This window comes from Callorhinus ursinus, unplaced genomic scaffold (assembly GCF_003265705.2).
Source record: "Callorhinus ursinus isolate GAN/ISIS: 27379988/994484 unplaced genomic scaffold, GSC_fseal_2.0 scaffold29, whole genome shotgun sequence".
In the NCBI taxonomy this organism is placed as follows: domain Eukaryota; kingdom Metazoa; phylum Chordata; class Mammalia; order Carnivora; family Otariidae; genus Callorhinus; species Callorhinus ursinus.
In genome coordinates, this window is record NW_027397091.1 from 10850193 (window position 1) to 10874269 (window position 24077).

General features: G+C 35.0%; 1 protein-coding gene across 3 annotated transcripts in view; it reads right to left on the reverse strand.

Annotated features, from left to right (window-relative positions):
- The window catches only part of ESF1 (ESF1 nucleolar pre-rRNA processing protein homolog), a 62246-nt gene that overhangs the window by 18908 nt on the left and 19261 nt on the right, over positions 1-24077 (reverse strand). For all 3 annotated transcript variants that reach the window (XM_025876952.2, XM_025876953.2, XM_073878404.1), the window contains one exon: positions 21313-21474. In XM_025876952.2, coding sequence (XP_025732737.2) covers positions 21313-21474 — 162 coding nt within the window. The remainder of the gene's footprint in view (positions 1-21312; positions 21475-24077) is intronic.

Consider the following 24077-nt stretch of genomic DNA (forward strand, 5'->3'; position numbering starts at 1 on the left):
CACTGTTCTAGACAATGATTAGAAGGCATTTCTGAAAAGAAGGGCTATTTCATTATTTGCATCACATAAGTTATGTGTTATTTTATTTGGTACTTGATTATATAATGTCTTTTCCACTTTAGAATTTTCTCCCAACTAAACCAAAGGCAGCTAAAGTCACCTTTTGTATTCCATAATATTTAACATAGTGCCAGACACATAGTAAGTACTTAATAAACACTTAATTGATCTGTCTTGAAGGAAGAATTCTTATTTCAAGCCAACTGTTTGATCTTGCAAGTTTGGAACATACTCTCTCCAACAGAAAATGAATCAAATCTTTAGGATATAAATATAAATGGCCTTTATCCCAAAGTGGGGTGTGTGTGTGTGTGTGTGTGTGTGTGTGTAAGAACCTACAGCTCTCGAATAATTCATGAAATACTATTCTCAGAAAATACTTTATTTACTTATTTTTTTGGTATTTAGCTTGTTTATAACAATAAAGAAATAGTCATCTTCAGTTAAATACAGTCTGAAATTTTTTGCCTGGCTCTCACTTAAACACAGCAAATGTGTATTAAGTAGAATGACAAACACATTGCAGTGAATTAACACAACACCATGATAACTTAAAAATGCTTTGTTCTCATTGTCATCATGAGGTCATTTAAATCTCTTGCCACAGATCACAGTTGTTTATGTTCTGGTTCTTAAAAATATGTCCATCCCAGAAGTCTCTTGGCATATGCACAAGAACATTCTTCAGACAGTTTCAGCCTCATTTGAGAGCAGCCACTATGTGACTAAAAAACAACTTCATTATAGCTGTTTTTAGTTTTGCACAAATTTGTTTTAAAAAATTGTAAGTGTATAGCCAAAGACTGCCGAATTAGTTAAATATAACATCAATAATCCTACAAATAAGGGGTAGAAAACTCTTTCAAAGCCAACCATGAACACAGACGACTCAATTATGACAATAATTTAAGTGCAATCCATTCAGAATGATTTTGGCAGTTTGCATACATACAAAAATACTTTAAATTTGCTTTCAAAATCCACTAAAACGAAAGTATACATTTCTCCTGACCTTACTCATGTGAAATATTTGGAAAGTCTTCAACAGGCAGGACATGAATAACTTAAATTAACTCAACTAGGTACTGTAGTTGGTTTTGTTTATAAAAACAAAATACATGTTTTAAGATTTCTGATATAGGCTGAATCGGCACTTTTTATTTAAGTGAGGACTTAGGGTCCACTGAGAATATTTATGAACACTTATGGCTCTATCTTTATTTATGGTTGTATGTTTAAATCAAACAGTATAACACTCAATTCCAAAAAGAGCTTTTAAAATGTAACCAACTACCACCACCCCCACTGCATGGGAACTCCCCACTTGGAATTCACTCTGGGTGTAAGGGTTTTAGAGGAAAACCACCAACCATGTCCTGAGGAACACTGACATCAAAGGTACCCCTTCAAACTGGACAGTTATCCCCAATGGTGTGGGGAGAGGGAAGAACACACTTACTTATATAATACAGGTCACAGGAATACCTGTTCCCTATGAGTAATGGTGATCTTCACCAGCAGCATTTTTTGGTGATTCAAGTGATTATGTACTTAGGATATCCTCAAAGCATACTGGTTAAGTCATACTATCAATCTTTATAATGAGAAAAATGAAGATCTGAAATGTTTTGAACTTGGTTCAAGACTTGTTCAGAACAAGAAATTGTTTAGAACATGTTCAGAATTTGGCTCATTATTTCTTATTTTAACTTCTGTAATCCCTCTCTCTTAAATTCTTACAGTACTATCTATATTCTTTTATTCTGTACCATTTATCACAGTTGCAACTTCATAATTTGTGTGATTTTTAAAATGATTATTAATAGCTATCTCCTTTATTAGCTTGCAAGCACCATGAGGGTAGAGGCCATTTATAGCTTGTCTCCCTACCAGTCCCAGTGAGAGTCACCCTGGTGGCTAGTGGAAGGCCTCATATACATACCTAATAAATGTTTGTTGACAAATGAAAGGATAAACAAGTCAAATTTGTTGCCAACCTTACGGACAGAGGGCAACAATGCGTGAAATTAAAAAAGTAAAATAACAACTAGTTTGGGGAACAATAGTAAACAGTAAAAATTACCAGTCAGCCAGAACCAGAAATGCTCTTTTTATTCACTTAATACTGTTGGAATACTATTATACCCACCATATGGAAATAACACAGACATCTATAATAAAGATAATAATGATAGGAGAGTATAGGTAAGCTTAGACTGGAAATGGTTTCTCACATAACATTTAATTTGGTATCTCCCAAAACATTCAATGAGGTATTCATAGAAGATACCCCTAAAGTATGTACTAAATGAATAAATGTTAATGCTTTTTGCTACTGCTGATTATCTAAAAGCTATTCAGTGGGTAGCAACTGTCTTATATTTGTCTTGAATTTGAGCTTATACTCTAAGCTCTTCTAAATCTCCTTCTACTCTCCCTTAGAGTGACGCCTTCCATTTGTTAAGTATTTTCAATTTACTGTGAACCAAGCTGTCCTGCTTCTTAGAATTGAATGTTCTTAAAAAACTGACTTCAAATACAAGACATCTGGGCCTCATTAGGGAGCTATTGTTTTCTGTATTTCTCTGTAATTATTTGTATTATTATTATTATTTTTTGCCTTTCAAATACTTTGTAATTACAATGTACATAATAACAAGCTGTCCTAATAATAGAGTAAAATTCTGGCTGAGTTTGGTGAAGCCATTCTGCTATTTAATTTATGGCAAAGAGAAATGATGAACTGTCTATTCTACTTTCAAATAGTTATTTTTTACACGTTAATGTTTACAGACAAGTTAGAAAGTAAATATAAAACTTTTAAGTGAATGGCTAAGATGTAAGGAAACAAAAGGGGATTTTTTAGAGTCCAGTCACAATAAGAAAACTCAAACAGAACTGTTAAACTAGCTCAGAAGCAAGGACTTTCCCTCTGGGACATACCCTATTCCACTAGGGTCCACCACGGATCTTGGGTTTTAATGGGCTGCTAGCCAAAGAGGCAAGATACAAAGTTTGGAGCCTGATTATGGTGGAAGGTCCCACTGGAGACCACTATCATGAAGCCAGGATCCTTAAGGGTGCCTTCAGTGGTGCTGCCCTTCCTCCAAAAACTTAAGAGAGAATACATGCCTTTTTGGGCTTTGGCTTTGAGCAGAAGTAAAAACACATTTTCCCCCAGAGAATTTATAACCACAAGCCCATAAATCCATGGGTTTGTGGCTAGAATTCACACTATCTGTGTGGCCCCAAATACCCCAAACCAAAAATTTGGTTTCAATTGGTCTTGGATTGGACATTGCCCTCAGGCATCCGGCAAATACTCTCTCAAGCACTCTCTAAAGAAGTACTTTTGACCCAGGCCTCTAAGAATTCCCATAGGTAAAGAAAGATCCAAGGACAATGAGATCACAAAAAAAATTCAATATGAACCAGAGTAAGCAGAAACAAAATAATACAAAAGCCAGATCTATAAAGACTACAGATTTTGGAATGATCAGATATAGAATAAAAAATCAGCACATTAAAAAAAAAAAGAGAGAGAGAAAATTAAAAGATAAGATCATCAAATGTATGAGACATCTGGAGAAGAAAAAAAACTTCCTCAAATAAAACATGTAACTGAAATCATAAAGTCAGCAGCCAAGTTAAACAGCAGCCTGTAAGTAAAGAAGAAATTAATGAACTGAAAGACAAATTGAAGAAATTACCCAGCATGATACATAGGTTCAAAAATATGGAACATGTGAGTTATCAGCTATAGAATGAGAATTTACCACACATATCAAATAGGATTTCCAGAAGGAAAAAACAGAGAACATGAGGAAAAGGCAGTATTTTAAGAGAAAATGACAGAAGTTTTCAGAACTAATGAAGGATACTAATTTTTAAGACTCTGGGTATCCAATTAACTCTATACAAGATTGAAGCTACCAAGCAAAAGTATGACTTAGATAAACCATAATGAAACTCTAGAACATTAGAGTATTTTAAAAGTCAGGGACAAAAAACAGCCTGTAGAGCAAGGCAAGTGTGTTGTTTAGTTATATTGATTTCCTCACCTGTAACTGTCAATAGGAGTCAAGGGGGACCCTCATGAGCTCACAGTAAATTTGCCTGTCCCCAGAAAGGGCTTAAGAGGGTGATTAGCTTGGTGCATCCACAGCAACATCAGATACCTTTCCATCCCTAATCCTCAACACTTGAAGCCTCACCACCAAAATCTGCCTTACACCTACCAGAAATAATCTCTGTGCCTTTTATCCCTATTCATTTTGGTCACCACAAAAAGCCCTAATCATCAGGTTCCCCCTAATCTCCCATGTTTTTAATCCTCAGAAGTTAACTGTACATCCACTCTTCTGCCACTATTTCTCTTCCCCTCCAACTCTCTACCACTAAATTCTCTGGAACTCACAGTGCATTATCAGTAAAAACTCAATTATTGTATCTCTGAACATTTTCTTCATCTTCTTGCTCTAATTGAAACCCAGCTTTCCCCTGAAGATATTGCAAACTATAGCATTTGTAAGTGGTTTATTGTTGTTGGAGCTTGTTTTCTTCAAAGAGCCCTCAACCAATTGTTCTGGGAGGGAGTGGGATATTTTTGATGGTCACCTGTGCTCTTTTATCCAGTTTAAGAAGTATGGTACAGGTCTGGGCACAGACAGACTAACTAACTAATAAAGCAGAGAGCCAAGCAAAAGATCCATGCAGTTTTGAAATGTTGGTACATGACAGAGGTGACATGTCAGATTATTGAAGTGAGAGATGATTCAATAAATGGAACAGGATAAAAAACTCCATGTAGAAGAAGATGAAACTGGATGTCTACCTTATCATATAAAAAACCAACTCCTAATGAATCAAGGACTTCAATGTAAAAAACATTAAAAAAATTAAAACCTTCTACCTTTAGTAGAAAATAAAGAGGAATATCAGTCTCATCTGTATAGAAAAGGATTTCACAGATGAAACACAGAAATCACTAATTATAAAAGAAAAGACTGGTTTAACAATATTAAAATCAAGAACTTTTATTCATTAGATAAACCTCCAAGAGAGTGTGTGTGGCAAGGGTTGGGGTGGGGAAGAGTTTCATATAGAAGAAGATATTTACTATCCTATAAAAGACAAAGGACTAGTATCAAAGATAAATAAAGAACTCCTAAAAGTCAGCATAAAAAGCACAAACAATATAACAGAAAGATGGCCAAAAGACATTTATGAGTATTTCACTGAGGAGGAAACATACGGCCAATACATATATGAAGAGATATTCAATTACATTAGTGAAAAGAGAAGTGCAAATCAAGCACTGCTGGTAGGAGTGTAAACTAATACCAACACAAAAGAATTTAGTTTTTCATCTTGTAAAGTTGAACATTCACACACCCTATGACCTAGCAATTACACTCCTTGATAGATACCTAGAAAAACTTAAACACCTACCAGAAAATGCATAGAAATGTTCTAAACAGCATGATTCATCATACTAAAGGACATCCCAAATGCATATCCAACAGGAGAATGGATATATAAACTGTGGTATATACACTCAAATGAATGAGCTACAGTTACACAAAATATGGATAAATCTTAGCAATATAATGTTGAATGAGAAAAAAAATCGGTCCCCAAAGATTTTTTAAGTATCTAAAACAAACCCACACCCCTTCCCCCATGTGTACAAAGTTCACAGCTTTAATTTATACAATTTAATAGTTTTTAATATACTCACAAGTGTGTACAACCATCACTAGTCAATTTTAGAACATTTACATTTCCTCAAAAAGACACTCTTATCTCTATCCCCAGCAGGACACTCTCAAATACCCCCCCTCCACCAGCAACCAACAATCTACTTCCTTTCTCTATAGATTTTCTTACTCTGGATATTTCATATAAAATACATGGTCTTTTGTGATTGACTTCTTTTACTTAGCATGAAAATTCAAGGTTCATCCACTTTGTAGCATACATCAGTACACTTCATTCCTTTTGATCCACTCACGCTTTTAATAAATGAGATGAAAATATACAATGGAAAGCCAAGGAGTGAATACTGAAATCTGGTATGGAGTAAGCTATTGTATGGTTCTAGCTTTTGTAGTGGGTTCACTTATTAATTACTAAAAACAAATAAAAGGGCCAGGCTGGACCAATGATGAGAGTGTCCTAATCCAAGGATTATAATTAACTTAATTATATGAACCAGAGGTACAAAAGAATAAAGGAACAAGTTTAATAAAGTTGACTACACCATTTTTGTTCTTCAAATGGTATTATAAAGAATAAAAAGACAAATTATAAAGAACATATTTGTAAAATATAGGACTGATAGACACCAGTCCAGAATATATGAAGAACTCCTATGAATCACTAAAACAAAGACTACTACATAGAAATGGTCAAAAGACTAAACAGGCATTTCACAGATGAGGAAATAAAAAGAAATGTTCTTCCTCATTAGTAATTAGGGAAATGCCTGAGCAAGCCTTTAACTTAAGTCAGGTCATATCCTTCCACTTCCCATTTCATTTACAGTAAAAGCTGAAGTCCATTCAGAGGTCTCAAAACCCTCTGTGATTTGGCCACCTCTCTACCCTCATCTTCTACTACTGTCCATTCCCTGGCTCATTCTGCTCCAGCCACTGCTGTTTCTTAAATGTTCTTGGACAAATCAGAAATGCTCCCCCTCAAGGCTTTTGCATTTATTGTTTCCTCTGCCTGAAATGCTCTTCTGCAGGGTAACAACTAGTACGTACTGTCCTTTCTATTAGGTGTTTGTACAAATGTCACTTTCTCAATGAAGCCTTTCCTGACCTATTGAAATTGCTACCTACTCTCATCCCTGAACTTCCTACTCCTCATTCAGGCTTTGTCCTTTTGTTTCCATAGCCCTTAATCACCATCTGATTATTTTACCTATTTGTTTTTTTAATTCCCTTTCTCCCCTTTCTCCTAACCCCCACACACTAAAATGTAGGGCTCCATAAAGGTCTGTTCAGTGTTCTGTCGCCAGAGAAAAAGAGTCTGGCACACATAGCAGGAACTTAACAAATATCTGAGAATAACACACATATTAAAACCATAATGAGATACCATTACTTACTTATTCAACTAGTAGAAACTGAAAAGCCTGATAATATCAATTAATGATGAGAATAATGAGCTTTGGGAACTCACACTACTGGTTAAAATGGCACATGCACCTGGGAAAACAATTCAGCATGACCTAGTTAAGGTAACTCTGTGAGCAGGTTCTACAACCAACAAATTCTACACATATCCAAGACACTCTCTCTATATATTCCTAGGTGAGAAGTCCTAAGAATATTCACAAAGACATTGTTTATAACACAGCAATAAACTATAATAACTGGCAATAGGACAGACATGTGATATATCTAAAATGGAACTCTGTGTAGAAGTGTATATAATATACTGTGTATAGTATATAGTATATATAATGTATATGTATATATACATACATGTATACATATTTATATATATACAAGTATAACATATAGTATATATAATCTGTATAGAATATAATAAATACTATATCCTTATATATTGATAATTTTCAAAAATTGATAACTTTCAAAAATAAAATGTTAATAAGCAAAAAGCAAACAGCAGAAGAATATAGAGAGGATACTTTTTGTAAAGATAAAAATTAACAAGACTGTTTAGGGATATATGTGGTAAAACAATTATATAGAAAAAGAATGATTAACATGAAATATAGTTTCAGTTTCCTCTGGTAGAGAAAGGAAGAGGAAGTAACTGGGGAGTCTCATAGGTGACTGCAGACATTGGTAAAGTTCTTTCTTAAGCTGGGTACACAGGTGTTCATTTTATTATTTTTCTTTAAGCTGTATAACTCACTGTGTTTGCCTTTTGTATCTTTTGTTGCCCACCCCCCCCACGGTAAAGCATAAAAAAAAAAAAAAGGAGTGCTTACTCTTTGACAATTGTGTGCAAAAATGGCTTTAACCCGTCTTTTGTCATTTACTCCCCATCCAAATAAATACTTGAACCCAGATTTTCTGACAGCAAGCTCTCTCTATGCTCTTTTCATAATCACAGTAAACTATTGATGCTATCCCAAATTTCATTGTAAGCAGGTCCCAATCTATACACTGTATTTGAAAAATCCACCTATAAATCAGTGGCTTGAAATTAAGCCTGTTTTCCTCCCTGGGAGAGTTTCTGACCACAGAATCTATTAATATATAAGGACAATTGAGGCTGGAGTCCAACCAAAATGGCATTTCTAAGTCAATTAAAGAAAAAAACTTTATATTGTAAAAATAAAAGGAAATGAAAAATATGTCAACCTCCCTAGCTTTTCAGTATTTAACAACTTTTCAAGCTAGATTTTTCTTGCTGCAATCTTAAGTGTTTTCTTCCACATTTACTGGAGTTTATATATAAGTCAACTATACATTCTGACTACTTCTAAAAAGATGTCACAAATAACTATTAGGAGAGCAATAGCCTACCAACCTTCTTCCTATTATGGTAGATAAAAAAAAAAATGGTAAGACTTATATAGGACCCTGGAGTAAATGGAGGAGGCAACCAGAGAAGGAAACCAACCTGAGGGCTCTGGTTGGCCCAAGGGCTAACGGGATCAATATACTGGTTGGGAATCTCTAACATTTAAGGTTTACTTTTTCACCTTTTCCAGTATTTGTAATTAACTCAGAGTTTATTTCATTGGCAATTGTCCTCTACTGCAACACTAAAAAAAATTACAGAATGAGAGTAATACAGAATGAAAGTAACATTAAAACATAGGACTTCAGTATTTCCACAGCTTATCTTATAAGTAAGCACTGTTTCTATTCTTTGGGATTCTCTGGTGACAGGATCTGCTGAGTAAATCTGTAACAGGCCAAGCACTCTTAAGTCCCAAGAGATAGAATCTTGGAATACCAACTAATAACATGCACACCCCCCAGAAGCCTGCAGTGTTCAACATCGTGCGAAATGTTTTTTTGCCTTTTCTGTTTGTTTGTTAACCTCCAGAAGAGCTTATTAATCAGAAGATAGCCCTCTCTGACACTGTCACACAGGTTACCCTGGCTGCAGACCAAAATGTTCCCACATCTTGAGAAATCTGTAATAGCACATATGGGGTCATCCCCGGTAAATGCTTATTGTTTTTTATAAAATTTCTCCAAATTCTCAAGTAAAATTCACTGAACATCTTTATGTATCTTTGTGCACACAACAGTAAACACATGCAGATTGAGAAAAAGCACTAAATGAAGACAGTGGACCCAGACTCAATTAGTAATCCAGGGAAAATACTCTAATGGATACAGAAGTCAGACACATCAAGGTTTGAATTACAGTTCTTCTAGCTCCTAGTTTTGTGATCTTGAGTAAGTCTGTGCCTCAGTTTTTTCTTCTGTACAGTGGTCTAATAACCACTTTACAGAATTGTTGGAAGAATTTAATGTAAGTTTTTTTGCAAAGCACCTAGCAGTTTCTGATAGAGCACAGGCATCCAATACGTGCAAATTTCTCCTCTCACCCCTAAAGAGCATTTTAAAATGTAATTCTTCTGGATCAAAATTATACATCCAAACGAATTACTTTAAAAAATATTTTTAAATCTCCCTACACTTCTACAGAACGGAGCAATGGGAATCTAAAAATGAAATGTATTTTATGACAATGTAAGCTGAAATGCTTAGGAAAATCTTGGTTAAGTCCTTTGCAGACAGAATTCCCTATTTTACACAAGCCAATTCTTAGGGGAAACACATGGCTTCAAAGTACATGCTTCAACTTACCTCTAAGGCATATTATTCCAAACACCAGAGGGAACTCACCCAAGTCAAATTATTGGCATTCATCTTTTGGCATACATAGGATCAGGCTATTCCAAGCTATGCCAAATAATTTTACAGATACAGGTTTTCCATGTCACTGAATGAGCAGATTAAGCTAAGGATATATCTTGACAGTTCATTTGATGAGTGCTATCCCACCCACCCTCAGTGAAGATTATCCTAATGGAGAAAGTTCCCCTACAACCTCTTTCTCTAACAGATTACATCAGGAAAACAATGTCAATGTGAAATGAATAATACAGAGCCCTTCCCACATGAAGTCGGCAGATTCAGCCTGCCTAGCCACCAGTTCAAACCACAGACATTTTACTGGCTTTATCTTGGACCTCACAGCTGAAAATTATCATTGCATTATAATCAGTGAACATTTGTCTACAATGGTCTAACCAAAAGGGCACTGAGAAAGGCTGGCAAATGTTTCAGAGAACAAAGATATGGCATATGGTCTCACAGTGGGATTAAGTTTTGCATCAAACCAAAGATCTGCAGAAAGTACTTACGCCCTTTCCTTTATGTGGCTTCAAAACCTGAACCTATTGTAGAAGCTAGATTTGATTTCGTGTAAAATGTTATCAGCATTTTTTTTTAAATTTAAACCTATATCTGTAATATATTTATTTGGGAAAGAGAGAGACAGAGCATGTGCACGCAGGAGCGGGGGGAAGGGGCGGAGGGAGAGAATCTTCAAGCAGACTCCACAAGGAGTATGGAGCCCCATGCAGGGCTGCATCCCATGTCCCATGAGATCATGACCTGAGCTGAAACCAAGAGTCGGACACCCCTGTTATCAGCATTTCTGAGGCACCTTGATAAATTAAAAACTGTTTCCCAGTTAGCAACATGAATTAATAGAACTATTTCAAGATACATGATAAGAGACATGGAGATGTTCTGTTAGGAATTTACCTTAAGAAAACCCAATATAAGGTTATTATGTTATCCACAATAGCAAAACATTAGAAAGAGCATAAACACAACGTCAGGGAAGTGATCCATAATTTATAAATCAGAAACACAATGGAATGTGATGCAGGCAAAATGATTATAAAGATTATTTAGAAATATGTAAAAATAAGTATGGGAAATAAAAAAAGGAGAACTCAAAATGGGGGTTCTCAATTACGTCTGCTTATAGAAAAGGTAATGTATAGTTAAAATATGAAAGCAACCCAAGTGACCATCAATGGATAAATGGATAAGCAAAATGTGGGGTAATAAATAGTAATAAAATACTATTTAGGTTTAAAAAGGACAGAAATTCTGACATATGTTACAGCATGGATGAACCCTGAAGACATTATGCTAACTTAAGTAAGTCAATTACAAAAAGACAAATATTGTATGATTCCACTTATAAGGTACTTAGTGTGGTCAAAATCATAGAGACAGAAAGTTGAATGGTGGTTGCCAGGGGCAAGGGAGAAGGGGAATGAAGAGTTACTGCTTAATGGATATACATTCAGTTTTGCAAAGATGAAAAACAGTTCAGGAGATGGATGGTGTTGATGGTTGCACAACAACCTAAATATACTTAACACCACTGAACTGTGTACACTTAAAAGTGCTTAGGATAGTAAATGTCATATATATTTTATCACAATAAAAAAATCAGGAAAAAATTAATGTGTTCAAGTAGTAAATTTAAGATCATATGATTTTCCAGTTTTTGGAAAAAAAGAACAATAATGAAACTGCTGAAAGTAAGTAGTCTGAGTGGATTCTGTCAAAATAACATATGGAACACGTGTGAGAAAAATGATGGTTTGCTAGCCAGGCAGTTAGCATATAGAATGATGACGTGGGACAACCTCAAATAGAATAGGCAAAAGTTCTGCTTTAAAGACCAAAGAATTCACAACTTCAAACAAATCAGCATAGCTGTGGGCTGTGGGAAAATAATACATGAAACAAGCTCACTCTTCTTGAACTGACTTCAGGCAGATTATAAATCTATGGCAAAGGCAAAAAAAAAGTACTACTGTCTGGAAATAGTGGCTACAGATGCAAACAGTACAACTGATGTGATGTATGGGCAGAGAAGGAAGGACTCATTAAAAAAATCATCCTAGATATTTGCAACCATCCTAAGACAGCAGATCAATTAACCTGAAACTTCAAAACATACGGGAATTTTACACTTTCTGACACTCTGGTATAAAAATACCAATTTTTTAAAAAAAATTTTAAAGCTTTTTGGAAAGCTCTTTTAAATTAAGTCTTAATATTATTAAGAGAGAAAATAATTTTTAAAATAATCCAGGAAATTTGGAGACATTTACTGGCAACTCTATGGAGAAAATGTGCTAGTAATGTTTTCAGATAACCCTAGCTGCTTTTCATTTTCATTACACATTCCACAAATGATTCAAAAAAAATTTTTTTTGCACAGTAAAAAGTTTCAGCTTATTACTTTACAAAACCCTTATAGTAAACCTGTTAACTGGATGATTCAAGGAAGGAGCACACACCTAGGTTTTAAAGTTCTAGCTGTGTACAAGATATGAGAGTACACTACAAACTCATTTCCATCCCATCATCAAAATACAAAGCAAACTGCAAATTTTTTAGCTTATTTTAAAGTTCAGGTTTTCCATTTAATGCTTTCCTCTCCCCTCAACTCAAAACTTTAAACATCTGGTTACTTTATTCTTACCAAAAAAACATTTTTGTGAATGTATTTCAAACATATCCATAAGGTGCATACCTTAACAATAAATGGAAATATTGATATAGCCAAAAGTAAACAGTGAACAGGTTTTGAGATGTCTGAAAATTAAAATGTTTGAAACTGCGCTGCCTAGCAGAAAGAATACCCAACTGATTTAAAAGCATTTTTTTTCTGAATAGAGAATAAATAATACAATGGCCATAAATACATGTCATTAATGTGCTTCTGTGTTTAAGCTTCCCAGTGGGACACTAAACAGAGGAATGAAGATGGAATAACGGGGAAAAAAGGAAGAACAAAGGACAAAGCAAACACCAGAACAAACATGGAATTACAACTGTAAAGAGTAGAAGAAAGATTAATTTGAGTAAGGAAGAGCTGCAACCATACCTCCTGCCTCAGTGAGCTGGCTTAGATAGCCCGAGGAGTCCTTGCTGCTTCTCCTCTAGCTTCCATGTCTCCTTTGAAAAAGTATCCTATAGCTCTAGGTTCCTGACAAGAGCTCCCTCAAGACATTCACAGTCTCACTACTATTAAGGACGCCTGGGTGGCTCAGTCAGTTGAGTGTCTGCCTTTGGCTCAGGTCATCCTCCTAGGGTCCTGGGATGGAGCATCAGGCTCCTTCCTCAGCAGGGAGCATGCTTCTCTCTCTCCCTCTGCCCTGCCCCGTGTGTGTGTGTGTGTGTGTGTGTGTATGTGCGCTCTCTCTCTAATAAATAAACTTTCAAAAAAGTAAATAAAGCTTTAAGGCCATCAGCACTAATCTCATCATGCCCTTTATCCCTATTTAAAACTGTCACAAGAAGCCTTTAACTTCCAAATCATTCTTCTAATAAGGTAGTAAACATTCCCATTTCTCACCTTTCCTCAACAATGAAGCTCTTCTAAAGTCAGTCACAAACACACTCATTAATATTCATTAACAGAATCCTCTTCATTCACCTGTTAGTCTGAGTGTCACTGAAACCTGGTTCTCCTCTGGGACATACATTTCTATATCCTTTTTAGGTAGTTAATTTTTCTCTCCCACAGTTTGTCTTTCTTACTACTCATTGCCACCTTCAGTCCACTGGCTGGCCCTGCTCCCTAAAGTCCCCAACTTTGAATATCATGTTATGAAACCATACCACCAAAAAGCCCTTCTTACTGTAGACATGTAATGACGATAGTCTCTCCCCTCATTTCTTGAAGAACTAAGCCCTTGGCTCACTGTCACTCTTTCTGATAGTAGCCCTGTCATAATTCTTGGTGACTGCAATATCTACACAGATGATCCTCCTAACACCCTGGGCCTCCCAGTTCACTGACCTCCTCTTCTCCTATCACTCTACACTCCATATCTCACCTTAGAAACTTACTCCCAGAATCACAACTAGATCATGTCATAACCCAAAACTGCAGTCCCATCATAATCTTAATTTCAAGTATCCTACTCCTCAAACACTAGCTCCAATCCTTCCATTTTATTCTAATATGCCAAGGCTAACAAGGCTAATCTTATGTCTCATAGGGATCTACAGTCCATCAATCCTCTCACCTCTTCCCCATCCCTCACTCGCAATGTGCCCTCATTTTCCTCCTAACCCAACATAGATACCCTGGTCCATCATTACAGTCCACCCCTTGCATATAACCTTCAACTCCCTTGCCCCTCTCCTTCTTGGTCATACTTGACAAATCTTCTAAACTGATTTAATCCAACTCTCGCCTTACTCCATGATTGCACGTCGTTAAATGTGGCTAAAGAAAAACAATTATGTTGATTCATCTAACTTTACAAGACCATGAACTACAAGTGTACCCTTACTGCTGCTCAGCAATACTATTAAATTTCCTTCATCACTCTCTTAAACAACTATTTCATATCTTTTTTTTTTCAAATCTCTACCTCCTCCCTCATTCCTGCTCTCACTGATGACCTTCCTGTTTCACTAATACAAGCAAATAGAAGAGTACTACAAGCTCTCACTACCATTTTTATCCATTATCCTGTGATCATATTCTTTGCCTTCTCTCCTGTGACAATGGAGGAAATGCCCATGTACATGGACCAAAAGCCACTTCCTCCACTTGTGTAAAAATATTCTGACTCCTTTTGTCTACTTTAGAACATAGTTATCTGCATCATCATTTTTTCTTATCCCTGGTGGATCATTCCCAGAAGCATGCTGTTATTTTCTCCATATGAAAGAAAAATGCTCTCTTGATCTCACTTTCTTCTCCAGTTTCTTTCCCATTCCTCTGTGACCCATTACAGGAAAATGCCTCAAGATCTGTCAATCCATTAGTGCACGGTAACTTAAGAAAAGGGTAGATGCTAACTAATAAATGTAGAAGGAATGACAAAAAATCAGTATTTTGCAATGAATGGTATAACAACTTGACTCAAGCAAGGATCACCAAAGAATGCCAATGGCATCAGACAAAATGTTGCAAATTAGGGCATTTACCCACCCCACTCACTAATTAACTCACCAATTACCAAAAACAAAATGTGTCTTTAATGGAAAAATCAGTCAAACTCCTCCTTAACTGAGTGAGCAAAGTTAACAGCACAAATAATGGGACAAATTAACATCAGGGACCTCATGATGTGAGTGAGGCAATAGGAAATATACAACATCATTTATGGAGAATTCTTGCCAAGAATTTTATCGTAATTAACTGTGAGGAAACAGATAAATCCAGATTATGGATATTCTATAAGCCACTACAGTAGATACTTTAAAACTGACTGACACTGGACCATGAAAGAACTATAAAGAGCATTACTGGAATGAATAAGATATCTATTACTACATCAATATTAAATTCCCTTAGTGTGATAACAGCACTGCACTTATGTAGATGACTGTCTTTGTTTTTGGAAGTTACATGTTGAAGTACTTTTTAGGGATGAAGTGCCACAATGCCTGCAACTTTTGAGCACTCAAATATTTTAAGAAAAGGGAGTTGTTTGTACTTGTCTCCAATTCCACTCATTCTCTCTTGAACCCACATTAATCTTATCCCTTCCATTCCACCAAAACAGTTCAAAATTACTGATCTGATCATCACCACACCGGTCATTCTTAGTATGTATTTTATTGACCCATCTTCTCACTGAAATGCTTTCTTCACACTTGGATGTCTGAATACCCTACAGCACTGAATTTCCTCCTGTGGTTTTGGTAGTTTCTTCCCAGCCCTTTGGATATGTTTTCCTCAACTTATAAATGCTGGAGTGCTCCAAGGACCAGTTTTTGAACCTCTTTTCTTTTCTACCTATATTCACTCTTTTGATGTTCCTCACTTTCAGAGACATAGACAACGAAGATCCCCCAATTTAGATCTCCAGTTCTGACTTCTTGCCCAAACTCTAAATTGTATATCCAAATGTCTCCTTGACATGTCTATTTTGATATCTAATAGGCATCTTAAAATTAACATGTGTCCAAAAGAGAATTTCTGAGGTTCCTTTGCAAACCTATTCCACCCACAATCTTCATTACCTTAAGAATACTGCAATAGCCTCGTGACTGATTGCCTCAATTTTTTCCCTACCTCCTACCTTAAACTACTCTCAAGACAGCAGCCATGATGATCCTGTTAAAAAATAATTCAGATCAGTTCAAAACTCCAATGGCTAATCATCTCACTCAGAGAAAAAGTTCAAGTCCTTAAAATAACCTAAAAGACCTTTATGATCCGGCTACCACTCTAACCTCATCTGTTATTCTTTCCTCCACTCACTCACTCCTATCACACTGTTCTCTTTTTGCTATTCCTTAAACAGGATAAACTACAGCTTCAGGGCCATGTATTTACTATTTCCTCTGCTCTCACACTCTTCTCTGCATGTCTCACTCCCTGACCTCTACTAGTTTCTGCTCAAATATTTTTTTTATTAGACTCATCTGTCTCCCCTTTAACTGAGCATAAGATTTATGAGGTCAAGGATTTATATTTTGTTCACACTGTGTCTAGAATAGTTCCTGGAATTCCAAGGTGCCCAGTAAGTATTTAAAGGAAAGTTGGGGTACTGAAGGATACTGAGGAAAAAAAAAGACCAGATATCCTTTTCACCGGTATCTATTAAACCAAAGATAACTAAGAAAAAGAGGACTCTTATCATTACTAGTCTCTTTTAAGATTATAAACAAAGAAACATTTCATTATTTGTTCATATTCTGGATGGAATTTCAAAGATATTATTTATATATATCTTGTATTATCTATAACAAAAACTGTTAATTTGAACTATTAACAACATAAGAGAAGTTATTTAATATATGAGATAAAACGGAATATTCTTTATTTGTATTTATGTTACAAATTCCCTAATGAGGCACATTCACTGATGAAGGCCCAACATGCATCACTTTATCTATTTATCAAAGTGAGTCAGCCAGGATACATTTTCAGCAGCACACTGAGATTCTACAAACATTAAAATACTAAATTAGAACTTTATTTAAAAATCTTGTAATTTAACATTTTTACTTATTTATAATCCTAACTAATGTGATTATATGATCGCATTTCTATAAGGATCTAGAATATCAACAGAAAGACTAGTTTATTCTAGTTTTTACACCTATGTACCTGTCATCTGCCTCCTTTAATACTCTACCTTTAAGGAATTAAACTCCTGATGTTACTACAGTATATAATCCAATGTAAAAAGATAAGAAGTTTAAATAGTCTAAACTAAAATTCCTTTTAAAAACCAAACCAAACCTAAGCATATTCCAACAAGTGTTAATGATTAAGGGTATTTATTTTTCTGAAGAGCTTAATATTTTGGAAATCAAGCCACAGAAAAACCGATGAACAATACAGTATAATCTCATACTGACCCTTTGTGGTTTACTGAAGTATAGCATCATAAAAGTCCTGAGGTTCAGGACAATTGTTACTGGGAACACACATTTTGTCAGACACAAATCCACCAAAATACACATATGACATGAATAATACTCTAGCTTATTTAGATACCTTTATAAATATCTCAGATTCAGCAAGAAAGATATTATCAGTGCCACTTTCCAAACAAACCGAGATCCTAAAAGATTAGCTCATTTATGTCATTTAATGTGTAGTATATAAAAGACTCTTTACATTTACACACACATGTGCACATACAAAGTTGTGCAAAGATTCACAAATAGTGATACCCTAACCGAGGCCTTCAAAAATACTATGGCTAAAGACTTACAAAACGCACTATATATCAGAATACCAATTTTCCTCCATTCAATTAGCAGTAAAAAAAAAGATACCCAATGTTGATTGTAAGTCCATGAAACTGGCACTTCTACCCCTTGTTGGAGGCATTATAAGCTAGTACAACCCTTTTGGAAAGCAATTTGGCATCAATCTCAAGACACAAAAAGTGTTTGTGCTTTTTCTTAGTAATTCCATTTCTAGGAACTTATCCTATAAAAATAATTCAAAATATGGAAAAAGCTATAGATTATTTATAACATCCTAGATGCTTGGCATCTGAGATTTAACATTTGAGGTTTTAACACTGGTAGTTTTAACAGCTTGTGAGAGAACCACAGGTTGATCCACAGCATATGTCAAGTTGCTATGTGAATGAGGGAGTCACATGACTAACTACAGAGTGAGCCTGACTGCCAGCATTAGCTTTTCCCTGTGGTCTGACTGCTCTCTACATACAAAGACATTTCTAAAACGGAGAAGGGAGCGGATGGATATCTTTGTTTAAAAAAATTGTTTAAAAGTAAAAGGCCCTAAGACAGCAAGTCAATTACTCAGCTGGTGATGAATGTGAAGAGTCTAAGAAAATACTGATATTTATGGTATGAGATTGCTAAAGGCCTTCAGTCACATTTCTTCCCAATGCCATAAGTCTATAGCAATGAAAGATTGGAAATATGATTAAGTATTCAACAACAAAGAAATGATAAATCAATCCAACTAATCATTTAGTGGCTAAATTAGGGTAGTAGAATTACAGATGATAATTTTTCATTTTCAAAATATTTTCTGTGACAATAATATTATATCTGGAAATTAAAGTCAAGATAAAAATGTACTGCTGAATAGAAAAGGGAACAGTTCACACAATTCATTCTATGAGGTCAGCATTACCCTGACACCAAAAACCAAGGACAATGCAAGAAACAAAACCTATAGACAAATACTCATCATTTATCAAAGGTGCAAAAATCTTTAACAAAATATTACTAAACTGAATCCAGGAATATATAAAAAAGGTAGTATACCACGACCAAGTGAGGTTTATCCCAGGAAAACTGTATTACATATATCTTCCAGTTATAAATACAAGTATAGCTATCACTTGTTTGTATTTTCCCTATATAACCGTATTAATATAGACAAAGGTTTGACCTGGTCCACTTGACAAAGCTGAAGTATTTGCTATAAACTTCTCAATCAAGTTTATAATAAATCTGCCTTCTCAGTCAATTGAATATTTCAATTTAAACTGTTTATTAGAGGGGCACCTGGGTGGTTCAGTTGGTTGGGCATCTGCCTTTGGCTGAGGTCATGATCCCAGGGTCCTGGGGTCAAGCCCCACGTTAGGCTCCCTGCTCAGCGGGGAACTTGCTTCTCCCTCACCCTCTGCCTGCCGCTCCCCCCGCTTGTGCTCTCTGTCAAATAAAAACTTTTTTTTTTTTAAGATTTATTTATTTATTTATTTGACAGAGAGAGTGAAATAGTGAGAGACAGAGCACAAGCAGGGGGAGCGGCAGGCAGAGGGAGAGGGAGAAGCAGGCTTCCCTCGAAGCAAGGAGTCTGATGTGGGGCTCGATCCCAGGACCCTGGGATCATGACCTGAGCTGAAGGCAGCTGCTTAACCGACTGAGCCACCCAGGCGCCCCAAAGTCTTTTTTTTTTTTTTTAAAGTGTTCATTTAAAATATCTTCATTTGGGGGCACCTGGGTGGCTGAGTCAGTTAAGTGTCCGACTCTTGATTCTGGCTCAGGTCATAAGTCATGGGATTGAGCCCTGGTAGGGCTTCGTGCTCTGCGGGTAGTCTGCTTGAGATTTTTGCTCTCCCTTTTCCTCTCCCTCTCCACCCGCCAGCACACACGTGCACTCCTTCTCTTCCTCTCTCGAAAATAAATAAATAAATCTTAAAAAAAACCTGTTCATTGAGCTCATTCTAAGATTAAACTTCAATTACAACATACTTGACTTAAAAGAATTAAGTCCTTAGAATTCCTTAGAATCTATTCCTTAGAATCATAAAGTAAAGGACCTCAAGTAAAATACTGCTTCACAAACATCCCTGAGTGATATGGTAATACTGTCGTATTGTGAGACTTACTGAAAAGGGCACCCAACCCCTTAAGGCAGCCTCTTTGATTTTTTGCTGGACAATTCTAATGATGAAGAGAATTCCTCTTTATATTATGTCGAACTCTAATTTCCTTGAACTTTGATTTACTGGTAAAAATACTGACTTCTGATGTAATAAGAGTAATGGAGCCTTCATTAATATATTCATTCTGCAAATACTTGAAAATAACTAGTAAGTCACTTCTTAGACTTCTTCTCTCCAGGCTAAACTGAGTTCCCCCAACCATTGTTCAGATGATAATACTACTAAATTTCATTTTTTCTTACCACCACTTCCTGCCAAAGACAAACATTTAAAACAAATGGGCTACAACATAGTACCTACAGGGGACGAGTCCATCCTAGGAAATTTATTACAATAGTCAATCAACTCTCAAATATCAAAATATGCCCCCAAATAAAAATCTATGCAAACATTTTATTCCCAGTAAAAAACATACTAGTTGTAGGAAAGAGATATAATTGAATATAAAACACTTAATTTTTAAGCAATGATATTCTTACAAGTTATCAGTATTCTTTCATCTAGAGATGAATTATGGCAAAAGAACTGAATCCTGGTCAAAAATTCTACCTAGCTTTAAAAGATATACATGTATGTTGTACACTGGAAATGACTATAACACCATATGTTATCTATACTGAAATTAAAAAAACAGATATACATGTATGTAAACAGTGGCCAAAATCAATATTGGTTCCAAGGGTACAAGCTGCTTTGCTTAGGTTGCTGAAAAAATGGGTATGCTAGAAAACAATCCTCATTTATACTAGCTTTTATCTTTGCTTAGCTTTGACATGGTCTTAATTAGTATTGTACTACTCTAAAAAAATACGTGGCGCCCTTCAAGGCAGTTATAAAAATTACTTACAATGCTGTATTTCTTTGACTCTTCACAGCAAAACTGAGATGGAAAACTATGTATGATATATTTTCTGTTAGTGAAACCTTGGTAATTAAGGTCTAGTAGGAGTTATGGGAGAAAAGTTCACTTATGAATTACACATTTTTAAAAAGAAGTTTAATGACTTTAGAATGCATGGTGCCTGGATTCAAGTTTGTATATCCTGAGAATACTGGAATCAAACCTAGGAAAGGTCTACCTTCATAAATGGACAGAAATAATTTGTAGTTAGTAAATCAAAGAAACCAATCAAGAATAAACTGGCAAGTGTCTGTAACACTAGTCCTTAAGTGAATTAAATGAGGTACGCAAATACCATGTTAACTTCCTCACCAAAACATTCCTGGCAAAAAAGATGTTTTTAGGCTTACATTTCTAAGAGTTAATGTTCTTTTCCTTCGTATCTAAAATGCACTCAACATCTTGAAATGAATAAAAACAAGTGAACATTTAATGAGCATCTAATTCTTACCTGGAACCCACTTAATTTCCATTTCCATATCATTTTCTTTGCCTTTCTTTTCTTTTTCTTGAATAACCTGCAAGAGCTGCCTGTATTTAGCAATTTGTTCTTCATCATCCTTCTGATTTTTCTTTGTTTTCCCATCTTCTTCCACACTGACTTTATCATCACCTAATAAAAAAAATCAATTTAATACACAAAAATAACTGACTTTTAAATCTAATATTTAAATCTCACAGTCACTATAGCACCTTCTAAAAGATGTTGTCAGATAAAATACAACAGAATATCAAAATCAGACACACTTAATATTAAATGAATTAGATGAAAGCATTGGTCTTGTTTGTAATAAAAATCACTTGCAATATAAGTTAGCACTGTCTAAGCAATATATTGGGAATCTCCCTTTTTATTAAAATTCATGTTTCAAAATAATTTTATAGACATGCAACACCTTGGACTTTCTCTTCCCTATAAACAAGACAGGAGAGACAGCATTTTATCCCTCTTTATGTCTTCCGCCATCTGCACACTGGCTTTAAAATATTATTTTAAATTATTTAAAAATATAAAAATATAAAATTTAAATATAATAAATATAAAAAAATTTTAAAATATAAAATTTATATTTTAAATTATTAAAAATTAAAAGGAGGCTGAATATTGTTGGGATGCATTTGGTACATGGATTTAACTATTTACGCTGAAGAGACAGATAAAGGAAGCTCCTTGAAATCCAAAACAAATAATAATGAGTCTTTTCCATTTGATGGTGAATAAAAGTACGCTTACTCTCAGGACCTCATTAGTATACTGAGAATGAAAGTTAATAAATTAGAAATTAATTCAACTAATATCCCTGTGTGGAAAAATACCCACATTTCCATTTCCTAATTTTATAAAAATAATTAGAATACAAAGGAACAATATAAAATTCATGGGCAACAAATACCAAAGAAAACTAATACGTGAAAAGTTTGTTTGCTCTGTATTTCCACTGTAATTTTCCAAGTCAAAAACATAAATTGAGAACCTGGGTTTTAATGCAAAACATACAGACTTATTGAATTGACTAAACATCCCTGGTAAAGGAAAATTTAGAAGCAGCATAATGAAGACCCTCTCTTCTTTAAGTTATGGCTAACTGGTCACTAAAAATGTCTAACATCATTAAGCATTTAGCTGTCAAACATTAATGTTAAGATCGTCCTCACATCTTAAAAAAGGTGACATGGAAAAAGCACTGGTTAAGTAAATGTTTTCATAGTTTTTTCTCTAAATGAATAAAAAAATAGTCCAGGACATTCTTTCCATCCTATCACACTTTTATATTTTCACTCAAACAGCTGAAATTCATTTTTTTCCTGTTTGTGCTTTGTGCCACAAAAATAATGTTGGATGGAATTCTGTCATGTATCCCATAATTCAATGGATAAAACATCAGGAACACATTAACAAAATGGCAATGTATTTCTTTCTATTAAAAGCTTACTTCTGAAAACATAATTAGAAGCAAGCTCCTTCCAGGTTGAAATTTTAGTGGTAAGTCTCTGATGGCCTACTTTAAATTGATTTTTTCCAGTACTAAAATTTTACTTTCTGAAGCTCTAAAATGTGGGATAACTCATGTATGTCTGTTTTTTTTTTTCCAAATCAAGGACAATACTTTGTGAAAGCCTTAACACTATATAAGGAACGAACAAACTAATCCAATAGTAAGAAGCCCTGCAATGATCTTTTATAAACACTAAGAACTTCTAGTAACTCTAAGGCGTTCAAATATACTGATGTATCTATCACAGGCACTAAATTACAGATTAAAGGAAGCTGGCAATCAACTAAAATACTGAAAAAAAAAATGCATCTTTTAAAACTTAATGAGTAGTGTATTTCAAACAAAAAGCCATTAATTCTTAAAGTTTTAGACATAAAAATATATGATATGGGATAGGATGTTAAGCACTTTATAAACATTAACTCAATCTTTCCAACCATGAGCCAGGTACTATTATTATCCTCATTTCATAGCTATGGAAAGAAAAGCACAAGGGCTTAGGAAACCTAACCTATATAACTCTACTATGTGGTAAACTCAAGATTTGAAACCAGAGGGCCCAGATCTTAAGAATACATTGACAAATTAATACATTTTTGCCCAAATGCCAATAATGTCATTTTAAAATCTAGGTCAGTTCTTCCAAACCAATCAAAGAAAACTGTTAACATACACCCAATCTTCACAAGTATACATGTTCTCTTCTTTCCTTTAACCTAGAGCTGCTAATGAAGAAAAAACTATTTAGCACACAAAGTGCTAAATGACCATATAGGCATCTGAATAAAAAAATATATAGATAAATCAGTATATATATTTCAAAGGCTATTTGAAAAAGGGCTTAGTTCTTCTGGGCACACTAGAAATAAAATGGTCACTGAACTGTTTGGAAAGCCAAAATGTTAACAAGCAACAGCCACCACTGAGGCCTTAAAAGAATGAGAGGGCTTTTGTGCCCAACATAACTACCCTTGCAAGTCATACTTTTTCAAAGACGATTAAATACCTAAGAAATTATGTGGTTTTATTAATATGAGATGTCTGAACAAAGAAACTAGAATGATGAAGCATGATTCTCCATTCCATGTGTAGAGCATAGTTCAAGAGTAGCACTTTATGAAAAACTCAGAAAAACGATGCAGTGTCTTCAGTACTCTAAAGAAACAATGACAGGCCAATCACAGGACCTAACAAAGTTAAGAATTAATGGTCCTATGTT